Source organism: Akebia trifoliata, chromosome 3 (genome assembly GCF_017979445.1).
Source record: "Akebia trifoliata isolate Shusen 1 chromosome 3, ASM1797944v1, whole genome shotgun sequence".
Taxonomy (NCBI): Eukaryota; Viridiplantae; Streptophyta; class Magnoliopsida; order Ranunculales; family Lardizabalaceae; genus Akebia; species Akebia trifoliata.
Genome location: NC_141377.1, coordinates 32,338,558 through 32,362,329, shown reverse-complemented (window position 1 = coordinate 32,362,329; position 23,772 = coordinate 32,338,558). Strand labels below are relative to the sequence as shown.

General features: G+C 32.5%; 1 protein-coding gene across 2 annotated transcripts; it reads right to left on the bottom strand.

The window, feature by feature from the left end:
* Positions 1-15,349: 15,349 nt before the first annotated feature.
* On the bottom strand, positions 15,350-23,566 carry LOC147406418 (magnesium transporter MRS2-F-like). 2 transcript variants are annotated; one of them, XM_086434450.1, is made up of 6 exons: positions 22,964-23,560; positions 22,332-22,589; positions 19,369-19,497; positions 18,732-18,877; positions 17,113-17,242; positions 15,350-15,675 (listed from the first exon to the last, which is right to left on the bottom strand). In XM_086434450.1, the coding sequence occupies exons 1-6, from the start codon at positions 23,366-23,368 to the stop codon at positions 15,397-15,399; spliced, it is 1,347 nt and encodes a 448-aa protein (XP_086290576.1). In that variant the 5' UTR covers positions 23,369-23,560; the 3' UTR covers positions 15,350-15,396. The 2 variants fall into 2 exon arrangements, with proteins under 2 accessions (XP_086290576.1, XP_086290577.1); XM_086434451.1 differs by lacking the exon at positions 19,369-19,497 and having other exon boundaries at positions 22,964-23,566.
* Positions 23,567-23,772: the final 206 nt, after the last annotated feature.

The window sequence follows — 23,772 nt, the reverse complement described above, 5'->3', positions numbered from 1 at the left end:
ATTTCTTATAGGACCCTTTTTTTTATTTGAAGAAAAAAGTATTTTTCTCTTATTTCTTTCTTTTCTTTTTAGGAATTCTTTTTTAGGTTTCCTAAGAAAAATCCTTGCAGAGTTTCTAACCTGATTCCACATAATTTTGAGTTGACTCAACAGAGTTTACAAGTTAACTCAATGATTTGCCAAGTTGAATCGTAAGTTGGTTTTGAGTTTACTCAACAAGTTTTAAATCTATGATTTAAGAGAAATTTACCAACTCATGGACCAAAGATTTCGTAATTACTATAGTAGCAATTTTTTTTTTTTTTTGAAATGATAAGATAATAGGAATTAAATTCATATTTCACCAACTTAATATTAGGAATCAATGACTCATTAAAAACACCTAATCCCAAATGTGTAACATGAAATCAACAATTGGGATATATACTAAAGATATGTAACTATCATGATACGTATAAATATTAACAGTTAAATTTCATATGGAGACTATTGGGATCATGTGTTTTTTTATAAGTTATTTTTCACGAGTCTCACACATCATGGAAAATTGTCCATTTTAGACATTTTAAGACCATTGAATTTTATAAAATTTGATGGACCAAGACGTCAAAATTTTCATTGTAGAATTATTATTTTTTTCAACAGATCAAAAATATCAAATTAATAAATTATAGGAGAAATGCAACGGTTCTAAACCGTCGAATCTGGTGACATAAAAAATTCAACGGCCCTAAATCGTCAAAATTCGGTTTCAAAAATTCGAGAGAGTCAAATTTTCAAATTTTCACATAGTGTCAGCTTAAAAAAAATTAAAAATTAAAAATGTTTATGAAGAATGTTTTTTCACTAAACTTTGTGAAATATTTGGATTGTGTACTGTCCTATAAAGTAGGATGATATCATTTGCATGTTTTGGTACCTCACCCATACCTTAAACTTTAAAGTGCATTAGACCAAGGGCCCTTGTAGTAGGTGCGACCGTATGGTCTTTTGCACAAGTTCAATGTTTCACTCATTTGGGTCTTTTTCCTTTTTTATTTGATTTGATTTGCACATGTTCTTTCTATGGTTGTAGATGTTTGAGCATTATTTTGTGGGGATTTCATTCCCTACTCTCCAGGGTAATTAACAATCTAGTCACAGTTCCATGCGGTTATATGTGTCCAAAGAAATTGAGTTTCAAGTAGGGTTGTTAATGGATAGTCGAAAATTTGAATCCAAATCGATTCTGATTCGAAAAATCAGATATCATTAGAAAATTTTGGATTTTGGATTCAAAATTTGGATAATTTTTAACATTTGAATGTTTTTTTGATACGAATTAGGATATTGACACATTCGATTTGATTTATATAATTGTTATTATTTATATTAAATAAGAAATAATAATAATGTTTTTGAAAGAAATCTCTTGAATTTTCTCTCCAATTATTCGGTTCTCCTTTCTCTTTAGGATTATAACAATCAAGCCGGAAGACCCAACCATCATTTCCAACAAATCAACGACATCCGGGTAAGCAACACTTCTATATTTTCTACTTCCCAAAAATTCAATATTTCCTTTGAGGTTTGAAGATGAAAACTAGGAGCGTTGAAAATGACTAATTTTAAGAGGAGATGGTCAAGGATTTTACTGCAGTTTTGAGGGGAGAATATGAAATTCATTGGATATAAATTTCAGACATCATTTGAATCCAATTCTTATTGATTGAATCAAATATTATCTGATATCTGATAGGATAATCGAATTCGAATAGTGTTTTAGGGATGTCTGTCATATTCGAATTGGATATCATACGATTTTTTCGAATTTAGATTTGAATATAATTGTATCTGAACTAATAAGTATCCATTAACAACCCTAGTTCTAAGGTCATTTGGACCAAAGGATCGATCACATACCTTGGGTCCACCCTTCAACATATCTAAACCAACTTACGGATCAGGATTTGGGATAAACTTGATAAGGACAAGATTAGGTTGGACCCAAAAATGACCCAATAAGCATCAAATTAGATCTTAAAAGATATCTTATTAGATCTTAATTTTAGAATCCAAATCCTAATTAATAAAAATATGATAAGATGCAGGTGCCAGTTAGCTTGGTTGGTAAAGTGTTTGGGTGATGATATCAAAGGCTTAGGTTCAAATCCCCTCAACACTAAGTTACTGAACTCATTAAAAATGACTTACTGAGAAAAATATAAAAACAATATGATAAGATTTGATCTTGTTTGACATACATAATTTAAATAGAATTCATACATTTATATCAAATATAATATAATTTATAACTTTCTCACATTTTTTTAATCAGATCTCTATTGGATTGGGACATAAATGATATAGAACCACCTAATACGTTATCAAATCAGATCTTTTTCAAGAAAAAATCCTCGTTCTAGATCCAAAGATATCATAATGAATTATGTTTTGAGTGTAAACTGACCCATTAACAACCCTAACATCCACAAAGCTTAGGTCGAAAAAATTCAAATCAACAGTTGGGAATCAGAATATTTTGGGTGTATGGATTGACTATGTACCTAAAGTTCATAGAATCTTGATCTATAACCCTATTGAGAGAAACTAAAATTTTAGAAGTTTCCTATTAGAATTTTGGTTAATGAAATGGGAAGTGTGAACCACTAGAATTATCAGCCCATAGAAAATCATTTTCATAATTTATGTAAATTTTATTAATTATAACTACAAGGTGGCATGTGCAAACACACATGTATAAAAGGACTTATTTGTAATTAAAGAATTTTTTTAAGATTACATGTAAAAAAGGATACATTAGTAATTTTGAAAACTAGCCTACGTGGATTGCAATATTCTTGATCTTTTCCCATTTCTTATAAAAGTTTGGGGATTTATGGCTACTCAAAATTTGGTGTCGAAGCACTTCTAATCCAACTTCTCTCATTATAATAGTAAAGATTAGTATAAAAATATATACAAGAACTCCAAGGGGTTAGCCTAGCGGCGAGCCAAATCTTGATAAGCTCCTCAGGAAGGGTAGGTCAAGTGTTCGAAACCCCACGAAGCAATGAATTTCTTGGGCTCACCCTCCAGGTTTGATTGACCCTCGACTCAACCGAATGCACGAAGGACTTTTCGTGGGAGCGATGTCTGTGAAGGATTAGTCTCTCGCAAAGGGTGGGGATACCTAAGATAAGCAAATATATATAATCATGAAACATGTTTGTTGTGGTGTATTTATATCATTTGCATTATATAAAAGGTAGTCTTTTTAAAAGATTGTAGGACAATAAGTACACAAACGGTTGTATAGAGTAAACATGTTTGTCCAACTACTTTTAAACCTAAAATGGTTATAGTTGAGGATAAGACTGGACATCTCATTTAATGATTAGAATTGCCCTTGAAAATGAAATATGAATTTTCTTTTCTATCACTAGCTGTCCATAGACCTAAGAAGTTTGATTCCCACTAAGAACATGTGTTAGGTACTTTGGACGATAAAGTCTACGTGACACTACAGCTTGACACGGGTTACATAGGGATCTGGACACATAAAAAATCAATATTCTATTTTGAAAAAGATTTTGATGTGATAAATCACGAAAAAAGAATCTCAAGATGAATACAAACGAAATAGGTACTGAGGTTAAAGGGGATAGAAAAGGAAAAATAATAAAGTTAGAGGGATGATAATGAAAAAGGGGTAGTAAAGAAAGGGAAAAAAAAAACACTATAGTCGAAAGGGTACTCATAGAAAGGGAGCTAAAAAAGGAATAATAAAGTTGGAAGAATAATCTTGAAAAGGAAGAGAAGTGAAAAAAAAACAATCAAATGAAAAATTATTCGACTCACATTAAATCCCAACCCCTTTTTATGTGAGGGATAAAGGGAGTAGGATCCATGTTGTGCTTTATTCTATCCTTACTATTATAATGAGACATAGCGGAGTAAAAGTGGTTCGACATCAAAATTTAAATCCCACAAATGCTACTCACCTTTACATTTAAACTTATTACAACCAAGGTCATTTTGATTAAAACCTAATAAAATTACCACAACCTTATAATTAGTTTTTCAAAATTTTAAAAATATCCTTTGACTATGTAATCTTCAAAATCCCTCTAATCATATTATAAATTACCAATAGGCCCTTATGATACATGTGCATTTATGCCTTTATGCATTTTACATTCTAAGTAGATATATAATGAAAGAATGTTAAATAGGTGTTTTTTTACACCAAAACTTGAAACATCAATAATGCCTTCGCTCTTATATTTAACTTCATTATTATTAAAGTAATTTTTGTCAAAAAGAATATAATGTCAATCTCACAACCTCTTATAAGCTCGTTAGTTTTTAATTTTTTTAAATTATAAATTTTATTTTTTATTATTATTTTATCTACAAAATCACCTTAATTAATATTTAAAATTGCAAAATATATATATACCCATTGTAATATATTAAATAAAAATATTGATTATGTTAATCAATATGAAATTGTCGAAAAATATTTTTCAAGGCCATAAGGGCTAGAAAAAAAATGTAATAATTGCATAAAGGTTTTTGGAGGAAAATTATACGATGGAGAACAAATATAGTGTGGATGCAAAGAATAGAAATCCCTATAATATCATAATTTCTTTGGAGTTGGGATGCAAATAATTTACTAAGCTTATATGTATTTCATAGAATTTTAAATAATAAATAAATTTTTAAAATTTATTTTGGTCAAGAATTAATAGATGAATCAACATTTTATACCTTAAGTTGTTAGGACCATATGAATTCCATACCCTCAAGGGAGATGTCCCATATACTAGAGTTCGTCCATGCCTATGACGCGGACATCCTTTCTTGGGTTAAGGGGGTAAAAGTGTAAAAAAAAATAAAGTTAAAAGGGTATTATTGAAAATTTTAAAGATTAAAGAGGTAAAAGATAAAAAACAACAAAGTAGGTAAAAGGGATAAAAAAAGAAATATAAGAAAGTTATAGGGGTGAAGTGTAATAAAGAAAATAAAGTGAGTCCAACAAAAATGTACCTTGATGGGAGGATTAAAATAAAAAAAATAAAGTTGGAATGATATTATTAAAGAATTTTGAGTTTAAAGTGATAAAAAAGAAAATATATCAAAGTCAAAAAGAGTAAGAGTAAAAGAAATAAAGTGGACCCCACAAAACTATAGTTTGATGGGAGGTTTATCTCATGCGCATAAGTGACTTTGCTATTGTTATGAAAAAAAAAAATTGAGGTTAAGAGGTAAAAAATAAAAAAATAATTGTAAATACGTGGGTTTCAAAACCTTTGAGGGTTTAAGCTCATCTACATGGGTTTAAAAGTCGTCACAATTCAATTAAGGTATGAATGGGCATCATAAAAGAGTTTTAAAATTATATTTTTCTTGGCTTGTAGTGACTCACATATCCAAAAGATAAAGAAAAAAATGTCTACCTAAAACATCTAAGATAAGGAGGTTCGGTTGAGGGACAATGAAGGTGTTAGGCACATTGTCCCTCCTATCCTAAGATGATTATCAATTGTTGACCAAAAGTGAAGTTAGAAACTCATTTTTTTTAGTTTTAAAGATAGAGGAAGTTATAGAAAATTTTAAGAAAACTAACTATAGTTTTATTTTGAAAAATAAACAAAAGAAGATGACAAGTAAGCTCTACTAGAAGTAAATGCTTGTTGGATTTTTTTTTAGCTTTGGACTTTGATGAAATCCACGTGGATTTCATCATTAAGGGTCTTAAAGCTTCAAAATAAGTTTATATGCTCCTTAGGGAGACTTTGTTTATTGTTTTGACCATTTGGTGAGATTCATAACTTGAACCACACCATGTAGGAATCCAGACTACATGCATGAGATTTTATTCATTTTTGGACTATTTTTGTTAGTTCTAAAGGTTAAATACAGGTCTATATAGACCTATACTCTGGTTTGTAGCCATTTTTAAGAGTAAGTATGTGCAAAGTGTGTGCATGAGATGGATTCACCAAGAAAAGATTATTTCCTAAGTGGGTTTACTCTCTAACTCTATTGTCATAAAAAAGATAATAATAATAATAAAAGAATTATTATTCTAGAAAACTTAAAGTGTAAGTAAAGTAAAGAAAGTAAAGCATTTACATTATGAATTTAAATTGCATGAAAATAACTAATGTAAAACAACCTAATCTAGTGTTCTAAAGGAGCTTATTGGGAGAGATTATCTCGAAGAGGGATTACTCTCTCTCCCCAAGACTCCAACTATCAATTTAAATAACTATATTAATAAATGAACAAGTAAGCTAAATAAGAAAGTGTTTAAAAGTAAAGGAAATGGGAGAATGAGAATAAAGGGATTAAAAGGGGGGTTGGAAGGTTTAGCCCCACCTTGGTTTTCTTCTTTTCTTCCTTCTTCTTGGTTTGTTCTTCTATGAATTTTGAAAGAATAAGGAGGTTTAAGAGACTAGAAAGGGATTTTGACATAATTTTGGATTACCAAATGAGCTCCTCCATTTGCCTTGGAAGGGTCTCCTATTTATAGGATTTTGGGAGACCCTTAGGGATAAATTGGTCATAAATCTTCAAGTCCCCAATAATTTCACAAAAATCTTCATGAAAATTCATAATTACTCATCATCTCCTTAGTCTCGATGGTCTTTCACTCACCTATAGGTCTTATCAATCATGATAATCTAGAAATAGGTTAGTAAAAACCATTAGTTTCTAGAAAATTTTTTGGGAAGGGTAGAATGGTCCTAAGACTTTAACTTTGAATCAATTAAAAAAGAACCAAGACAAATGACATGTAATTATGTGGTTGGTTTTTAAACTTTTAAGACATTTTCATTGAGAGAATCTCCAACAAAGGAGGGATTAAAGGTAGACACAAATTTTAGAGAATTCTCTAAGGAGGACAAAATAGTCAAGGACTTTAGAAGATAGTCAATTTATATTGAATGTCATAGAAGCTCTTTGAATTTTGAAGAAGATTAGAAGGATAAAAGAAGGATTTTACTTTTGACAAACCAAGGTTAGAAAATGTAATTGGTCTTAAGTATGGACCAAGAAAGACCTTGGGTTAAGATTAAGAAAATGAGTGATTTACTAAAAGACCCTACGTGGAAGAAATTATGAGGGTTTTAGCATGGGTAGAAGTGAAATTAAGAAATAATTTTTGTTATGAAAATTTGAGCATATATGGGATTTGAATGTACGCTAGATACGGCCAAGAAAAATTAAACTTAAGTATCACCAAAGTCAAGGTTAGAACAAAAAATGGCATGGCCATATGTACCAAACTGCTAAGCTATTTTTATGTTAGGCCGTTTGATAGGTACAATCAGGAAAAAATCAATCTTTTTTTATTAAATATGATTTTCTTAATCGATTTGGTTTAGGTCCACTTGATTGACCGAAATTCTCTTGATTTGACCCTCGATATTGGATTCAAATGAACTTTCGAACTTTTTCGATTAAATTGGGTATCTACAACAATAAAATAAGTTTAAAAATATATATAATAAAGTTAGAGAGAGTGAAGAGAAAAGATAAAAATATATATATAAGTTGATGAGACATTTGTCCAATCACAAAACTATAGTTTATGGGACATTTATCCCGAACTCAAAAAATACAAAACTATAACAACTCAGTTGTATTTTATTTCTTGAAGGCTTATATTATATGTGTTGGAGAATAAGATACATTAAATTCTTGTATCATTGCAGTGTATATTGCCACAAATGGTAGGTTATGTTAAAAAATGATACATAGAGTGCATATCAATTATTATCGTCTACATTAAGAAGTATTGTTCATTAGAATATTTAACCTTAAATATTGTAAGTGATTTAGGTTAATTAGGATATTTGTATTAGGTTTACCATCTATAGGCTGGTGATATTATATCTATAAATGCAATATAAGTTGCATGTTATAATTATCCAAAAAATTCAATAAAGTTCATTTTCTTCATTGTAGTCGAACATATATTGAGAGCAGGTTTTTTGTGGGCTGCACTCCTATGGTAGCATCATCGCTATCACAACCCTTTTTTTATCACTTCGCTATAATTTCATTTTTCTTTCAATAAAATCTTACCTTTATCCATAACTCTACAAACCTTCTTAGTATATTTATTCATATCTCAAAATCTCCACTTTCGTTTGCCTAAAACCTCTCTAATGAGAGTTTTTAATATCTCTTATCACAAGTGGTAGGTTCTAATGAAAAATTATGTGTGTGTGGGAGGGGGAGATGGGTAACGTTCGACAAACAATTTCAAGAGGACAATGTTGGGAGACAAAATTTGTCCTATATGACTTAAAAGTTTTGAATTTGGCTGAATTTTTGTGAGGATGATCTATATCATGAGGAATTCACCCTCATAAAAAAGTAGCCCAATCTTAAACTTCTAAGTTCTAACCCCACCAAAAGTGATTTACAAATTAATAATAAAAATCGATTGTCCGCAACTCTTCAACTTAGTAAATCACTTTTGATGAAGTTGGAAGATTCATATTGGGCTGATTTTTTGTGAGGATGATCTTCTCACCTTATAGAGATCATCCTCACAAAAAATCAGCCCATTCCAAAACTTATAACCCATGTAAGATAAAACATGACGGGCAAAACGTAGGGTTAATTAGAATCTTTGTGTATATCTTGATTGATGAAATCCCTACAGATACCCTATAAGGTACATGTAATAATATTAATTTAATTTCTTCCCTAAGGAGTAGGGACCAAACTATTATTGATAGATGAAATAAAAATCTCTAAAATATTCTAATCTTTTGGGGGCTCAGTTGCAAATATTTAATGCTTTTAACTATTAACTCTTGGAATTTTAAATAAGAAATTAAGTAATTTTAAGGATTTATCTGAATTAGGAAAAACTGGATAAACCAAAACTTTATAGTCCAAGATTTTGAAATCATAGGAACTCCATAACCCTAAGGAAAGAAATTCCATCTTTTTCTAGAGAGAGGACCAGTAGTTCTATTTGACCTTTGAGGAAAGAAAGATTTTTGGATCATTGTAATATTCTTGGGGAGACTGGACCAAATATATAACTCATATCTGAATTTCTTTTGTAATTCTTTATATTTCTATATTTGAAATTTATAAATTCTCCCTTCATCAACAACTACATTGAAATTATACAAGAGACTTGCCCATTATATTTCAAAATTTGTCAATTTGGAATACAAGAAGTTTCGATTTCTTATTAAAATTATGTGAGAATTGCCTTTTAAAATTCAAGATGCCCGCATTAATCAAACCCAAAGACTTGTCTACCAAATTTACCCCATTTTTGAACCGATTCAATAGCTGATTTATTGTGGGAACGAACTCCTTACTGTCGCATAAGAAGATTAACCCATTTTGAATTTTCAATCCCCATTAAAGATGTACGAGAAGGTCTCATGTGCAAATGCACATGAATCAACAAGGTTTATTTGTATTTTAAAACATAGATTAAAGGGTTTTTTAAGATTATATAGTAAAAATAGGATATTTTCATAATTTTGAAAATTAAGTAACGTGATTATAATTTATAGGATCGTAGGTTGCAACTTTCTAGATTTTTGACTAAAATGACCCTAATTACATTAAATTTAAATATAAAAGTGAGGGCATTTATGACCACTCAAATTTTGGTTTCGAAACACTTATATTGTGCCTTCTCACATTATAATAGTACAGGTTTAATTTAGACAAATGATATTAGCACATCATTATATTATGAATAAATAAAATAAACGATATAATTATATGAAATGATTTTATAATAAAATCACTAACGATGTTTATTCATAATATAATGGTGTGGTAATATCACAGACCTTTGTTTAAAATTAATAGTAAAATTACAACTTTAAAGCATTAAACCCACGGCTGAGATGGGAAATATTTCAAAATATGTATATATATTTCCAAAAAGCACTTCTATCTATATTCATAAAAAGACAATATTCAAAAAACCACGGTTCAGGATTTTATTTATAATAAAAAAAAAACCAGTTGAACCACCGGTTTGGTCTGATTTTTTTAAAAATCTGGGTTTTCCTCCCCACCTCTGCCATACTTGTTTGAGGCTATAAAGGTCCATAATTTGAACGTATTTCCTACACTGAGTCTATGATAGTAAGGGCTGTCGATGAACTGGGCCTTAAACAGCCCGATTCTAATCGGGTGTCAAAATCCAAGCCCAAATCCCAACCAATCTGATGGCTGAGGCAAAGAAAAATCTTATATCCAAACCTGGCCCAAAATTATTTGTTCCTATTTAAAAGTACAAGACAAACCCAACTACTAAACGGGCCTAGTTACACAACCCAAACCCAATACAGAAGGGATGACTAGGCCAAAACCCAACCCATTAACAGCCCCATCTATAGGACCTACATGATAGTTGATTGTTTCAGCTTCTAATCCGATTCTGATAAGAGTATAAGTTTCAAAGTTCTCTGATTTTCGATCACCATCATCTTCACCCAAAATCATCTAATTTCAATTAGTTCCAGTTTCAGAAAAAAAATAAAGGTAAATTAATCCAGAACACAATTATATCAGTTAGGAACTATTTCAGTTAAATTTCAGAATAATGTTACAACCATAAACAAACATCACCTAAGAACTGCATCACATTATTAGAGAGATTTATCATTCCAACAGTCCTCTTTTCTTACCAAATGATTATAAAATATCGTAACGTATTGGCCAAGACCAATACGAAATATTGAATGTTTTGGATACCATATTGGTTTTTTTTATATTAACTGAAACATTAAATCGATACAACATTTTAAACCTCGATAAAATACAAAATGAGACAACCTCAAATGGTACCAAAACTGTGTCTATGTGAGTCGGGTTTTAAAACAACAGATGCCTATCTTATGTTCATGCCAAATACACACGCACGCCGATAATGATGCCTGCATTGATCAAATATTACAATCATAGTTTATAGGAACTGTAGAGCAATATCTTAGAATCAAAGACTTTAAAATAAGTAAGGCCAAAGAACAATACAAGAAGAGACAATTAATTATAGCCACCAAGGCCCATTGCATGCTGCAATGTCATTTACAAATGTGTTTCAAAGTTCATAGTTAATAGGCTGAAGATAACTCTGAATGATCTGAAAGAGGGTTTAAATCCTTTACCGTACAGTTGAAGATGACTGGTTTTGGGTAGAAAATTAAGGTGATTTGATGGTAAGTCGGAAAGGAGGGTTGAACCTTTACCCAAGGTTGAAGATGAATGATTTTTGTTTAGAAAATACAAGATGTCGTACTGGAAGTTGAAAACAAAGGCATTTAAGTCATTTCATATCACTTCTTGACGTGAAAGTGGATAGGATCTATAGATAGTTATCACTTCAGAATCTATAATTCTTATCCACTTTCACGTCAAGAAGTGATGTGAGGTTCCAGTCAAAGGTCACTCTAACACGACTCCTTAAAAAAAACACGTGTGCTCGTTTGCACATGTTACCTATTAGTTATTAATAAAGAAATTACAAATTTACAACCTTGTATTTCCCCTTATAATTATCAGACCTCCTCGATGTTGAGAACTAATATGTTTTATTTCACTCTTGACTTAGCTATTATGAATAATACTGACTATAATATAAATAAATACCCAAACTATCAAATTACTTCTAATGACTCCCAATTCGAATACAACAAATACACTCTTAGTATGCACAACACCATCAAATTCAAGACATCCATCACAACAATTTTTATGAAGCATTATTCTTGTCCTCAAAATCCTATTGGGTATTTTATTTGTAAATATTTTTATGAGTTTGGTTCTAATGATTCTTAAAGAATGACTCATGAGAAAGCACATGATCCCAACCCTTTAAACACAAAATCCAATAGTAGAAATTTATAGGTAACTTAGTAATACATATCTTGGGGATACTTATCCGGAGGATAAATCAACGGTTGGGATCATTTGTTTTTCCATGAGTTTAGGGAACTTGCGACCCTATTTTATTATCTAATCAAATTAAAGGAAAGTAATTTTTTGCTTAATTATTACAAAAGAAAGGCATAGAGGGTATATGTGTATGGTTGCCTATGGCATGCCATTTTCAATGGAAAGGCCAGATCGGAATATGCTCCATCAGCGATTGCACGATAAATCCATTTGTTAACGGCTTCACTGTAGTGGAAAGACTATCCAAAATGACTCGAACCCATGCCCTATCACTTGGGTGCCATTGACATCAATAGTTTCTTCACAGCGGACTTGATTGTTATAGTCATATTTTCTACCATTGTAACCACAACACAACACACTGAATATAAACGGATGCTCAAAACCTATAGAACCGCTTATTTCAATATCAAATTCTTCTCGTGTTCTGCGTTAGGTATTAAAAAAGTTCTCGAAAAATTTCATCGTTTTTCAGGTCTTGAAGTTAAGAATAGAAAAGGCCAAATTTTCTTCAGTGAATCTTGTACTTCAAGAAATAGAATTTTAGTAATGCTCAATTTTTGTATTAGATTTCTTCTCATTCATTATCTCCGTCTTCCTCTTTTTCTCCTCCCGAGTGACTTTTTCCCATTGTCAACCTCTGATCGACAAGATTTATAAATGATTTAGGATTGGAAATCTCATTTCTTATCCTATGCTAATTAAATTAGTCCTCCTCTCTTTTCAAATTTATTGGTCTATGGTCTTTACTATATCATCCAAAGTCCTACAAATTATTGAATCTAACCCTTAGTAAATTTCTTTGGATTGACCCTTCCCTAGGGCGTTCCCATCGTCTAATTAGTTGAGATTCAATTTGTAAGCCTTTGAATGAAGGGGTCTTGGCTTAAGGACTTTATAACTTATAACTTTACTATCTTTTTCAATAATACCCTTATAACTTTATTATATTTCCTCTTTTATCCCCTTGACGGTTTGACCTCCAATGAAGATGCTCATGTTGTCTAGTATAATAATAACCTAGATGCTTCAAAGCATCAAAATTCAAATGTACGGCTGAGATGGGAAAATATTCCTAAGGGATCACTTGGAAATCTTTGTTGATTCCTATGCTTTAGACATTGAACCAATGATTAAATTGAAAATTTGTCAAATTAGTCGGACCACAGTAGGACTAACTGATTTATATTTATAAGACCTCATGGGGACATTAGTATTTTTCAACACTTTTTGCCAATAATACCCCTCATTTTGTCTTTTAGTCAAAAAAAATAAGGATATATTAATCTTTTATGCAATAAAGACATTTCTTATGCCATTAAAAAATGCATTTATTATGTTGGCATTGATTATTGAAAAAAAAAAAAAAGTGGGCTGGATAATGCAAAATGTCCCCATAGAATATTGGACGTTAGCATTCCCTTTTATATATTTATAGGAAAAGGCTGCATGGATCGGGGGATCATGTAGAGCATGGACCGAGGTCTACATCTGAGCCATGTGAACTGCCACATTATTTTAAATGACACCTTATCCCTCTTGATTTTCGTTAGATTGAGTTTGAAAAAGAAAAACATATTTTTGGACTAGATTTTGAGTTTGAAAATGGACGGCCAATGAACTCTCAGATTTAATTAAATCCAATGGTGAAAAAATCTTTTTTTTTTTTTTTTTGTTATTGTTGTTGAAAGTTCATAAAATTTCATGATCTACGTACACATGGCACCTACTAGTGGTTTTGGGCATCACATTAGCATGTGATCCATATATATATATATATATATATATATATATATATATATATATATATTCATTTTATTTTTTTATCAAAAGATACCTTTATTATATTCATAAAAAGAAGGGAAAATTACTTAAAGGACCCTCGCAGAAGGGTTTCTTTCTAAATAGTCCCTAAGTTTTGCACGATAGCTTGACAGGACATTTAGTTAACTTTTCTTTCTTAATTGTCCTTCGTACTGTCAAATTCATAATTTTTACAATCAAACTCGACGATTTTGTATTTAGTGTCAATTCACATTTTTTTACTGTCCACCACTATTTATTATCGAGTTCATCAATTTTTATTTAATGTCGTACTTGATACTTCTTTAATTACTATTGAGTTCACCATTTTTTTAAATAAAAAGTGGCGAACTCGACACTAGTAAAACCCACCCATTTTTAATTTTTGAGCTTTTCTAACTAAAATACATGGAAAGATCGACTAAAAACTTGAGATAACGACTAGTTTAAATGATTTCAACCCAAAAGAACCATTCTTGATCAATTTTCATCCAAAAATTAAAAGGGAAAAAAAATGTGAAAAAGACCCTAGTTTTTTAGATACATCTTCAAAATCTTAGAAAAAAAATCCTTGAAAATGATTTCTTCTTCATTCTTAAATCCTTTCTGATAAAATGAAGTTTTGAAACTCAGTTGAGATGTCAAAAATCCAATTTTTAAATGAAAATGATGAGTTCGAACAATTAGGACGATGAAGTCCAGGGACCATTTAGAAAGAAAAAGTTTACTAAATGCCCTATCTAGCAATTCTTGAAAACTTAGGGATTATTTAGAAAGAAGTTCCTCCACGAGGGTCCTTTAAGTAATTTTCCCTAAAAAGAAAACAATCGAGAAAGCATGATTCACAACCCGAACTGATTTCATTACAAAATCCAGTTCGGTCTGTCTGATTATTAAAACACTGGTTTTTCCTCTCACCTCAGTCATAGCGTTTGAGGCTAAAAAGGTCCAGAGTTTGCACTGAGTCTTGGGCTGCACACAGGCTGGGCCATTAACAGCCCGGATCCTAATCGGGTCATAAATGACTAGCCCAATCCCAGTCAATCTAAAGGCTGAGCCTAATACCCCAACAAATATTTGGGTCCATTTATAAGTTGGCCCACAAACTTCTTTATTTATATATAGGCCCAACCCAATTGCCTACTTACACAACCCAAACCCAGCCCATTGAGAGTCCTAATTATAGGAAACACACAAGTTGATTGTTTCAACTTTTAATCTATTTTAGATAAGAAGAGTAGAAGTTTCAAAGTTAAATGATTTTCAATCTCCGTTCTTCACCCAAAATAAAGGCAAACTAATCCAGATTAGAATTTTCAGAATAGAGTTACATCCACAAGCAAACAACCCCTAAGAAATTTAGAACCAAAGGGTAAGGTTTCTGACATAAAGCATTTATGTACAAATAAGTCTGTATATATAGGAAATGTGTCTGACATTACAAAATGGACTTGTTTGTGTGTGTTAATTGGATCAAAATAATAAAGAATATCTACAACAAACCTCCTTATAAGAGTTTTTCTTTTCTTTTTTCAATCAAATGGGGATATATATAAAAAAAAAGAAGAAGAAATAATTAGGTTGAGGAGACACCAAGAAGACAAGCTACAACTAAAGACCATCATCCCTTCAATTTATTAGAGAGATTTATCATTCCAACAGTCCCCTTTTCTTACCACAGTAAATTGCTATAATGTACAAAATGAGACAACCTCCAATGGCACCTAAGGTAGTCTCCCAAAACTTAGTGGGTGAGGAGTCAAAAAGATCAATGTGTATGTTCATGCCAAATAAACCCACAACAACAATGCCCGCATTGATCAACAAAGTTGCAGTACTAAGCAAAACTCCCATCTGCAGAAGCTGATTCTGTTTCTCATCCAACATGATATTGATATAGTCTTCTGTGTCGTCAACGTACTCCCTCATCTTTGCAAAAATAATTGATCAAATATTAAAACCATAGTTTAAGAGAGCTGGCAATCAAGATTTTACTCAAAAAATATGAAAGTATTAAGATTTAAACCGAGAACACCTCAATGGACTAACTTCATATTTTGAAAATTCTCATTCAGTGTAAGCGAAAGAGACCAATTTCACGTATATGGTACAGTGTCACCCAAGCTACATTTATCAGTGGTGGCCCATTTAGAGACAAAGTGACCCATGGAATTGGTCCCCAAATTGGTCTACGGAGGACAACGACCTGGAATTCCATTAAAAAATCTCTCTAAATTGTTGGAATCTTTCCAACCGGCCGGTTGAACTAGGAATAAAAATTTAGAGAATAAGTTTGATTCACAACGAGAAGCGATTTGGTGCAAGTAAAGAGTTCTGAAAAGGCAAAATTAATAAGGAAACTGAAGTGAATTGAGGTAGTAGGCAATGATTTTAGGACACGTGCCTAGACACATATAGCTCTAAAAAGACTCCAATGATGAATTCAGATCATGTTGTCGTCAACCCCAAATAGATGGGATAAGGTATAATTGATGATGATATGCTAAAAGGAAGTCTCTTGGTTTATGTTGTTGCAAATAATTTAGTTTTGCTTGATGAGGCTAGATTGAGGGGTAAAAAGTACACCAAAGATACCATTTTCATTATCTAAGACTATCCATTAAATAGAGGAGATCGAGGAGGATGCCTCCCACATAACTAGAATTAGCAGCCACAGAAATGAGTGTGTCAACAATGAGGATATTGATGGATGAGTAGAACTGAAATAAGATAAAAATAAATAAATAAAAGTTTACAGTCCCAAATAGTTGGGATAGACATTAGAAACATTATGTTCAAATTTGATCTTTTTTTCTTTCTCTATTATATTTATCTTGGTGTGCCCCTTTTTCGATCCGTTGCTTGCTTGACTGTTGGAGGTCCACAGTTGTTTAGTCAAGGAAGGACTCTTTGGAATCTTTTACCCCTGGCCATTTGTTGGGTTTTTTGAAGGAAAGAAATGGGTGTATCTTCGAAGGGAAGGAGCACTCAATGCAAGAGAAATTTTTTAATATTGTGGGTTTATTGTTTTACTGGTGCAAGCAGTTTCATGAATTTAGGGTTATCGTTTTGAGGATTTCTTGTTTAGATGGGAGCTTGTTAGTAGAGGGTGATTGTGTTCTGGGTCAGGGTGGCGTTGTGTTGTGTTTGTTTTTCTCCTTTTCTTGAGCTTTGTTGTTTTTCTTTGTGCTTTTTCAGGACTTCTTGTCCTTCTTTCAATAAAATTTTGGTTATAAAAATAAAAGTAAATTAATTTCTTTTTAAACCTATATTACTTAAAGTTTTTTCTTTTAAAGATCATTACAGGATGTTTGACAATATAACATAATGGAAAAGAACTATATAAATAAGAGATGAAAAACATACAGTTGATAGTTTGTTCAAGGTCCCTTCTATCTGCGCAAAGTAAGCTTCTAGGAGCATCTCCAACTCTTCAACATTTGGCTTAAAATCAATATTTCTACTATTGCTTTTGCTGCTCTTCCAGTCATCATCACTAAAAGTTTAAAAGAATGAAAGTTATAATAAATTAGATTAGCACAACAACCGTATAAAAAAAACTTAACAATAAATCTCATGAATTTGATAGCCAAACATATTCTAAAACTTTTTGAACAAAATGTAAAAAACACCACTAAATTTATGATTCTCAGAGCTTTGCACAAATTCATCAGGTCCTGTAATCAGAACGTTATGAAAGCTAGTGTCCTAGCATCAATAGTTCACCATTTCAATGAGGAAATCCCTTTATTTTGGAGAACGTTGTCTAAAAGTCCAATGATTCTTACTTGTATAGTAGTGTTAGCATGCCTTGATGGGTCTAGTTGATCCTTCCATGACCTTGAGGTGGTCAATGTTTGATAGGCCTACTATAAGATGCATCAAATGATAAGGTTTATTACACAAGAACGAGACTGACTACAAAGTACAAACATGTTATAATCATCTTGTACCACAGAAAGGAAGCATAATCAGAAGGTTGTATTGAGGTACCAAACAATGAGACATCACAAAAGCAAAGAATGACCAAGGATAGATAAGAAAATTAGAACAAATGAGCATTGATGAGGACCTTGTGAATTTATTCGTTGGGTTTTCACCAGTGGGGATTATGGAGTATTCGTAGAATCATGAAATCTGTGGGTATAGGGGAAGTACAAAATATATTTCATACAAATAATAAGCCAAAAATTTAGGTTGAGCACTATATGATAATTCCTCCTTCGGGATCATAATTCCATTTTAAGTTGGCCAACACTTCAGCCATTTCTCTGCATGGCAAAGTATGGATCTAGGTGTGACAAATATACCTAAGATACTAAGTCCAGGATTTTCTCTAGTTACGGATATAGTGAGGATCCCACCTTTATTCTATACCTATTTATTACCAAAACCACAGTTGCAGCCACAATCAAGCTAAATAAGTTCCAAGTGATGCATTTTCAAGCATCATTAGCTTATCTTACCATCTTTATAAGGTTTAAAATCTCGTTTCAGTGCAATGTTTCAGTTAAGAGAAAAAAAATGGTCTCGACTCGACCGAAGCATTCTAAAGCATTCCAAGACAATGTGAAAATTTCCGAAACAACTAGCATTTTTTAGGGTCAATCTTCCATTACGGTCTCAGCCGAAACATTCCGAAATGGCACGTGTGGTGTTGTAGAACGGGTTATGTAATACACAAAATCATATTGTCAGCTTATCTAAGCATTCGGCATATCATACCTAACTTAGTGTAACAATTAGGGCTACTAAACAAAAGCCTACTGTTTAAGTTCATAAAGTCGTTTAAATGCTTCAAATATCATATCTACTTATTTATCAAAGCATATTGTGATTTTTGCCTTACTCTCGACATTAAATCACACCATCTCCCAATACATCTTGGTTGCCCAAACTTACCAAGACATACCACAAGACCAAGATTTTAATCCATGTCAATGACTAAAAACTTTCCAAAGAACAAATTATGATATGAACAGTACCTATCATCATCTAGTTCAAATGCTTCCTTATTGATTTCATCTTTTGAGGTAACTTCTTCAGATTGTTGATGGACAAGCTTGTCTGTCAAATACATCTCAGCCATATCCATATCATCATCCAATAAATTCTCAAGTTCATCTCTCACCTGATAAACATGACAGGGTAATGTTAGGAAAGAAAAGTGTATAGTTACTATTGCAATGAAAGCTGTCACTACAAGCACGACTATGAATGTTTTTATCGATATTGTTCATAACGGGGTCGGTCACTTCCAGCGATATTTACAATAGGGCCATGACTATCCATTGATTTACTTAGACCACACCTGTGTTCTAACTCCTTGTTAAACGACATTGAATTAAAACACTTCTGTAGCAATGGTCCAAGATTGCAGGGGTTTATTTTTTTAAGGACTTTGTTTTTAGATGGACTCTAATTGTAAGACAAGACAAATGTTTTGGTTTCCTCCTTTGAGACTTTGGTAGGTCTTCTTGACCTCCAAGGTTTTCTTTTACCTTTCTTTCTCTTTTAATAAAATCTTCACTTATCAAAGAAAACACAATTACAGAGATACTACTCTTCACTTAGGTGAAAATATTACATTGCCACAATGAGATACTACTCTCACAATCTTACCTTTTGGACACGTCCAAATAATGCAACTAGACGACTCTTTATTTGTCTAACACGTTGGAGGTTAAGTGTACTGATTTTAGAGGTCAATGCATCTAAAGCCGGATATGCTTCTTGTTCCAGAGTACAAGTCTGATGCAAATAAACAAGCAAGAAATTAGAGAAATGAAGTTTAAAAAAAAAATGGAGAACACAAGAGAGTTGTAGAAAAAACCCATACTGCATTGAAAAAAACCCATGTCAGTTAAATAATTGAGCAATAACACAACTTCGTGGTATAACTCATTGATTAAAGGAAGCTACACATCAAAACATGAAGAGGACAAGGATAGCTCTTCGAGATCTAAATCTAATGAGGAGGGATAAAACCTTCATTATCATAAATATTCTCTACTTGATTGCAAAACAGATACTGCTATTTAATTTTCCTTGAATCACACATTACACAAGCAGACCAGATTGATTACCAATTTTTTCACTATTAAGTGATAAAATTCACAAATCTGTTTTGATGACACATGTTACCAGGGGATTATCAATTATCTGATTTGAAATTCAAAATATATACACTTAGGTTTTTTGTGACTAATAATAAGTAAAAAATAAGTTTGCATCGGTCATAATATAAAACCAAGGAATTTTTATACATATTTAATAAGTAAACCTCGGACAAAAATAGGAAATTATAATACAACTATTGTTCATCTCAATCAAATAGTAAGACCAAAGTCATAATTAATATATTTCTACCTCGGTCTTTAAGTCACCTCAGCACAATCAAGTGGCTTAATATACATGCTTCCTGAAATATTATTTGATGATTCTGACACCTTTTTATGAAAGAAACTTCTAGATAAAATGAAGCATTAAGTGACATGCAAAAATATTTGTTTTTATAGGTAAAAATTTATTTATAAAGGAAAAGAAACGGAGGCCAAGACAACCGCCTGGAAAAACCAAAACAAGGCAAAGAAACGAAAGAAAAAAAAAATAATCCCCTCAGACTTCACAAACTAGACCCCACTTAAACATTAGATCTTCAAACAAGATTCCTTTAAACACTTTAAACAGCCTGCTCCAACTCCAAGAAAATAAAAAAAATCCACGATGGATACTAACACCTCATGAGGAGTGTGGTTTTTCCCTTCAAAGATTCGATAGTTTAGTACCAACCAGATCTTCCCCCCCACCCAGCAAACAGGGTTAAAGATCAAAGACTTTCCATTTTAAGAGGTTTGTCTTTAAGCACCCAACTTTGGAAAAAATCTACAAGGGGTGACTGAAAACACCAATGGATGTTGAATAGGGATAAGAATCGGGCCCATATCTCGTTTGCAAAAGCATAGTGAATGAGAAGATGATTGATCGATTAGTCACTCGATCTACACACAATACAGAAATGCGCAGAGTCCGCGCCCCTTTTCATTAAATTGTCCATTGTAAGAACTTTTCCAAGGACAGCTGACCAAATAAATAAAGAAACCTTGGTGGAACTTTAGGACCCCTTATGACAATGTCAAGAAAGGAAATTGAACAACTGGGGAGCAAAAAAAAGAAAAAAGGATTTGATACAAAATTACCTATCCTTGCTAGACTCCCAAACACGAATGCCCTCTGCCAAAGGGTCAATCTATCTTTGAGAAATGTAATCAATAAAGCTGGAAAGTTCTTCAATCTCCCAATCATTAAAGTTTCTTCAAAAATATTATAGTAAGTTAATTAAGCACTTGAAAAGTGACCCAATTTTCTCTAAAAATACTAAGAGAAAAATCAAGAGACCATCTTTATTTTACACTTGCTTTCTTAAATGCTCTCCTGAATGCTATACTTACTCTTTGCAAATATGAAGGGACTGACTTGATCGTCAGAGTTTATTTGGCAAGCACCACACCGGTGTCCCAGATCAAAGAATAAAAAGATATTCAACGGAGAATATGATCCAGCGTTAAGACGTATCTCAAAGATTGATCCTGATCTTGTGTGTGCTTAACATGAATCTCAAGGGTGTATGATCTAAAAATCACCGAAATTACTATTATGGTAACTTGTTATGTCTATACTTCGTTCCTTCAAAGTCTCGCTTGACAACATCTTTGTCACAGACAACATTTTTAAATTAATGTTTTTTCCTTCCTATTTGTGTCTACTTTTTTTTTTTCTAACCTTTTATAGCTACTAGCCTAACTTCATTTAAAAAAGGCAGAAAATGAATATTTCATAAAGTTAATAAAATGATTAAAGCACAATCAAGTTTGAGAATTTTCCAACCATGTTTATAGTTAACTTAATTGGATCCCATACCCCCATCAAATGCAATCCGAGGGGAATTTCCAGGACTAAAAAGTGTTTAAAACCTTTTAAGTTTGTCTATTTATTTCATGATAAAGAAATCAGGGAGTCAAAGAACTAAAAGCTTAGAGAACCCAAAAGAAAGGGTTCTTTTAAAAGGGAATGTTCGGCACCCTACACTTTACCCTACGTGTTTTGTCCTACATGGGTTAGAAGTTTTGGCATGGGCTGATTTTTGGTGAGGATGATCCCTACGGTTAGAAGACGCTCCTCAACAAAAATAAGCCCATTCTGAAATTTCTAGCCCATGTTTACAAGTTGAAAAATCGTGGACCGTCCATTTTTTGTAAATCATTTTTGATGGGGTTAGAAGTTTTGGAATGGGCTGATTTTTGGTGAGGATGATCTCCTCACCATCGAGATCATCCTCACCAAAAATCAGCCTGTTCCAAAACTTCTAACCCATGTAGGACAAAACACATAGGGTAAAGTGCAGGGTGCCAAACGAGACCCCTTTTAAAATAGTTCAAGGATTCAAAATTTACAAGAGATCAGTAAGGGTACATACTTGCCTATCCTGTTATAGGATTCAAGAATCTTCAAGAGTTCATCTATTCATCAAATTGAAAAATAACTAGCGACTAAATTCACATAGAACTCCAAGTTAAAACATTTACCTCAGTTTCAAGACACCTGCAAGTGGTTTCAAGGCAAACTTCGAGTGCTTTAAACTCAAAAGGTAACACCTTGGGCCCATCAGGTTTTGGGACATCCATCGTATCCCGAGGGCTATTATCATTTGCTTCACCCATCACGTCAGAGTTCTTTGACAAATTATGAAGATGTTGTGAAGCTTCATGAGAAGCAGCAAGTGGTGGGAATCCCCCTGTAGCCTTGCCCATTGCCTCCATATCAGTATCGCTGCCCTCAGTTGCCTTCACACACACAAATTATGATTATTTACATTCAAAACCAGCATTTTCAACATAGATTGGAAATAGGGAAAATTCCCAGAAAGGTAGACAAAAATTGATAATTCCCGAAAAATTCATTTTAATTCTGAAAACGGTAAATTACCATTTTTCAGAATTAAAATATTTTCATTAAAGTGGAAAAAAAATCTTTCCCGTTTTAATTTCAGTAAAACAGTTTTAAAAAAACGTTTTGTTTGATAAAACAGTGAATTTTTTCCCACTTTAACGAAAATATTTTATTCACCGATTTCAGAATAAAAATGAACAGTGTGTCGTTTTGGCAAATTTTCAATTTTTAACGCATGTTTTGGTAAATCAATCGAGAAAAAACTTACAAGAGGGCGTGCCCAATTGAAATTTGAGACTCGAATCTCAAACTCATGAACGAAAGGAGCGACTGAAGGATCCTTCGAGTTCAACACCAACGCTTCTGTAGCAGTGATGATCGCCTTGATATGTTCCAAATTGACAACAATCGCTCTTTCCCTCCCAAGAATTGTTGACGGATACAGAAGTACTGGATCAAGAATCCTAAGATCACGCCCTGGAAGTCCCGTACGCCTCATGATCGGATGCTTACCTAACTCTTCAACATGAGATTTTCCAGAATCCGATATTATGAGCCAAGTTCTTGTTGTTCCAGCTCCTTTTCGCCTCTGCGCCTGCGGCAAAGGAGCTGCCACCGGCGATGTTCCTCGATCAAATACATCTTTCGTTGTGGATTTGGGAATCCTCACCATGATTATTGATTTGCAAAGTTTGGATCAGATCTTTTAGGTTCGATTTCTAGGGTTTGGTTCTTGGATTTTAGAGGATAGTCAAAAGGTTTGGTCAATCGAAGCTTAGAGATTATTATAATAATAATGATCGAAAACCTGTCTCAAATAGATAGAAATATTTAATAATAATTTTGTTTTAGGGTTTCTTCGATTTTGCCTTCTTCTCTCGACTCGAAGTCAACAGACCTTTAAAAATTCCTATTTTGGCGGGAATCTTTTTTACGAATCGTTAAGTTCGGTGTACGACATTACTGATGTTATGATTCGAAGCTCATTGAAATTCAGTGACCCTCACTCTTTAGATTGCCACGTGGCTATCGCTTTCTCCAGTCCTCCTTACATGACGAAAAAGTAGTTTGATGGGC

Excerpts from the sequence above, each read along its gene's own strand:
- LOC147406418 (XM_086434450.1), bottom strand. The coding sequence starts at position 23,368 with ATGGTGAGGATTCCCAAATCCACAACGAAAGATGTATTTGATCGAGGA. Across the intron at positions 22,590-22,963 it reads TCAATTGGGCACGCCCTCTT|GCAACTGAGGGCAGCGATAC; the intron begins GTAAGTTTTTTC and ends GTGTGTGTGAAG. Across the intron at positions 19,498-22,331 it reads GCAGGTGTCTTGAAACTGAG|ACTTGTACTCTGGAACAAGA; the intron begins GTAAATGTTTTA and ends TATTTGCATCAG.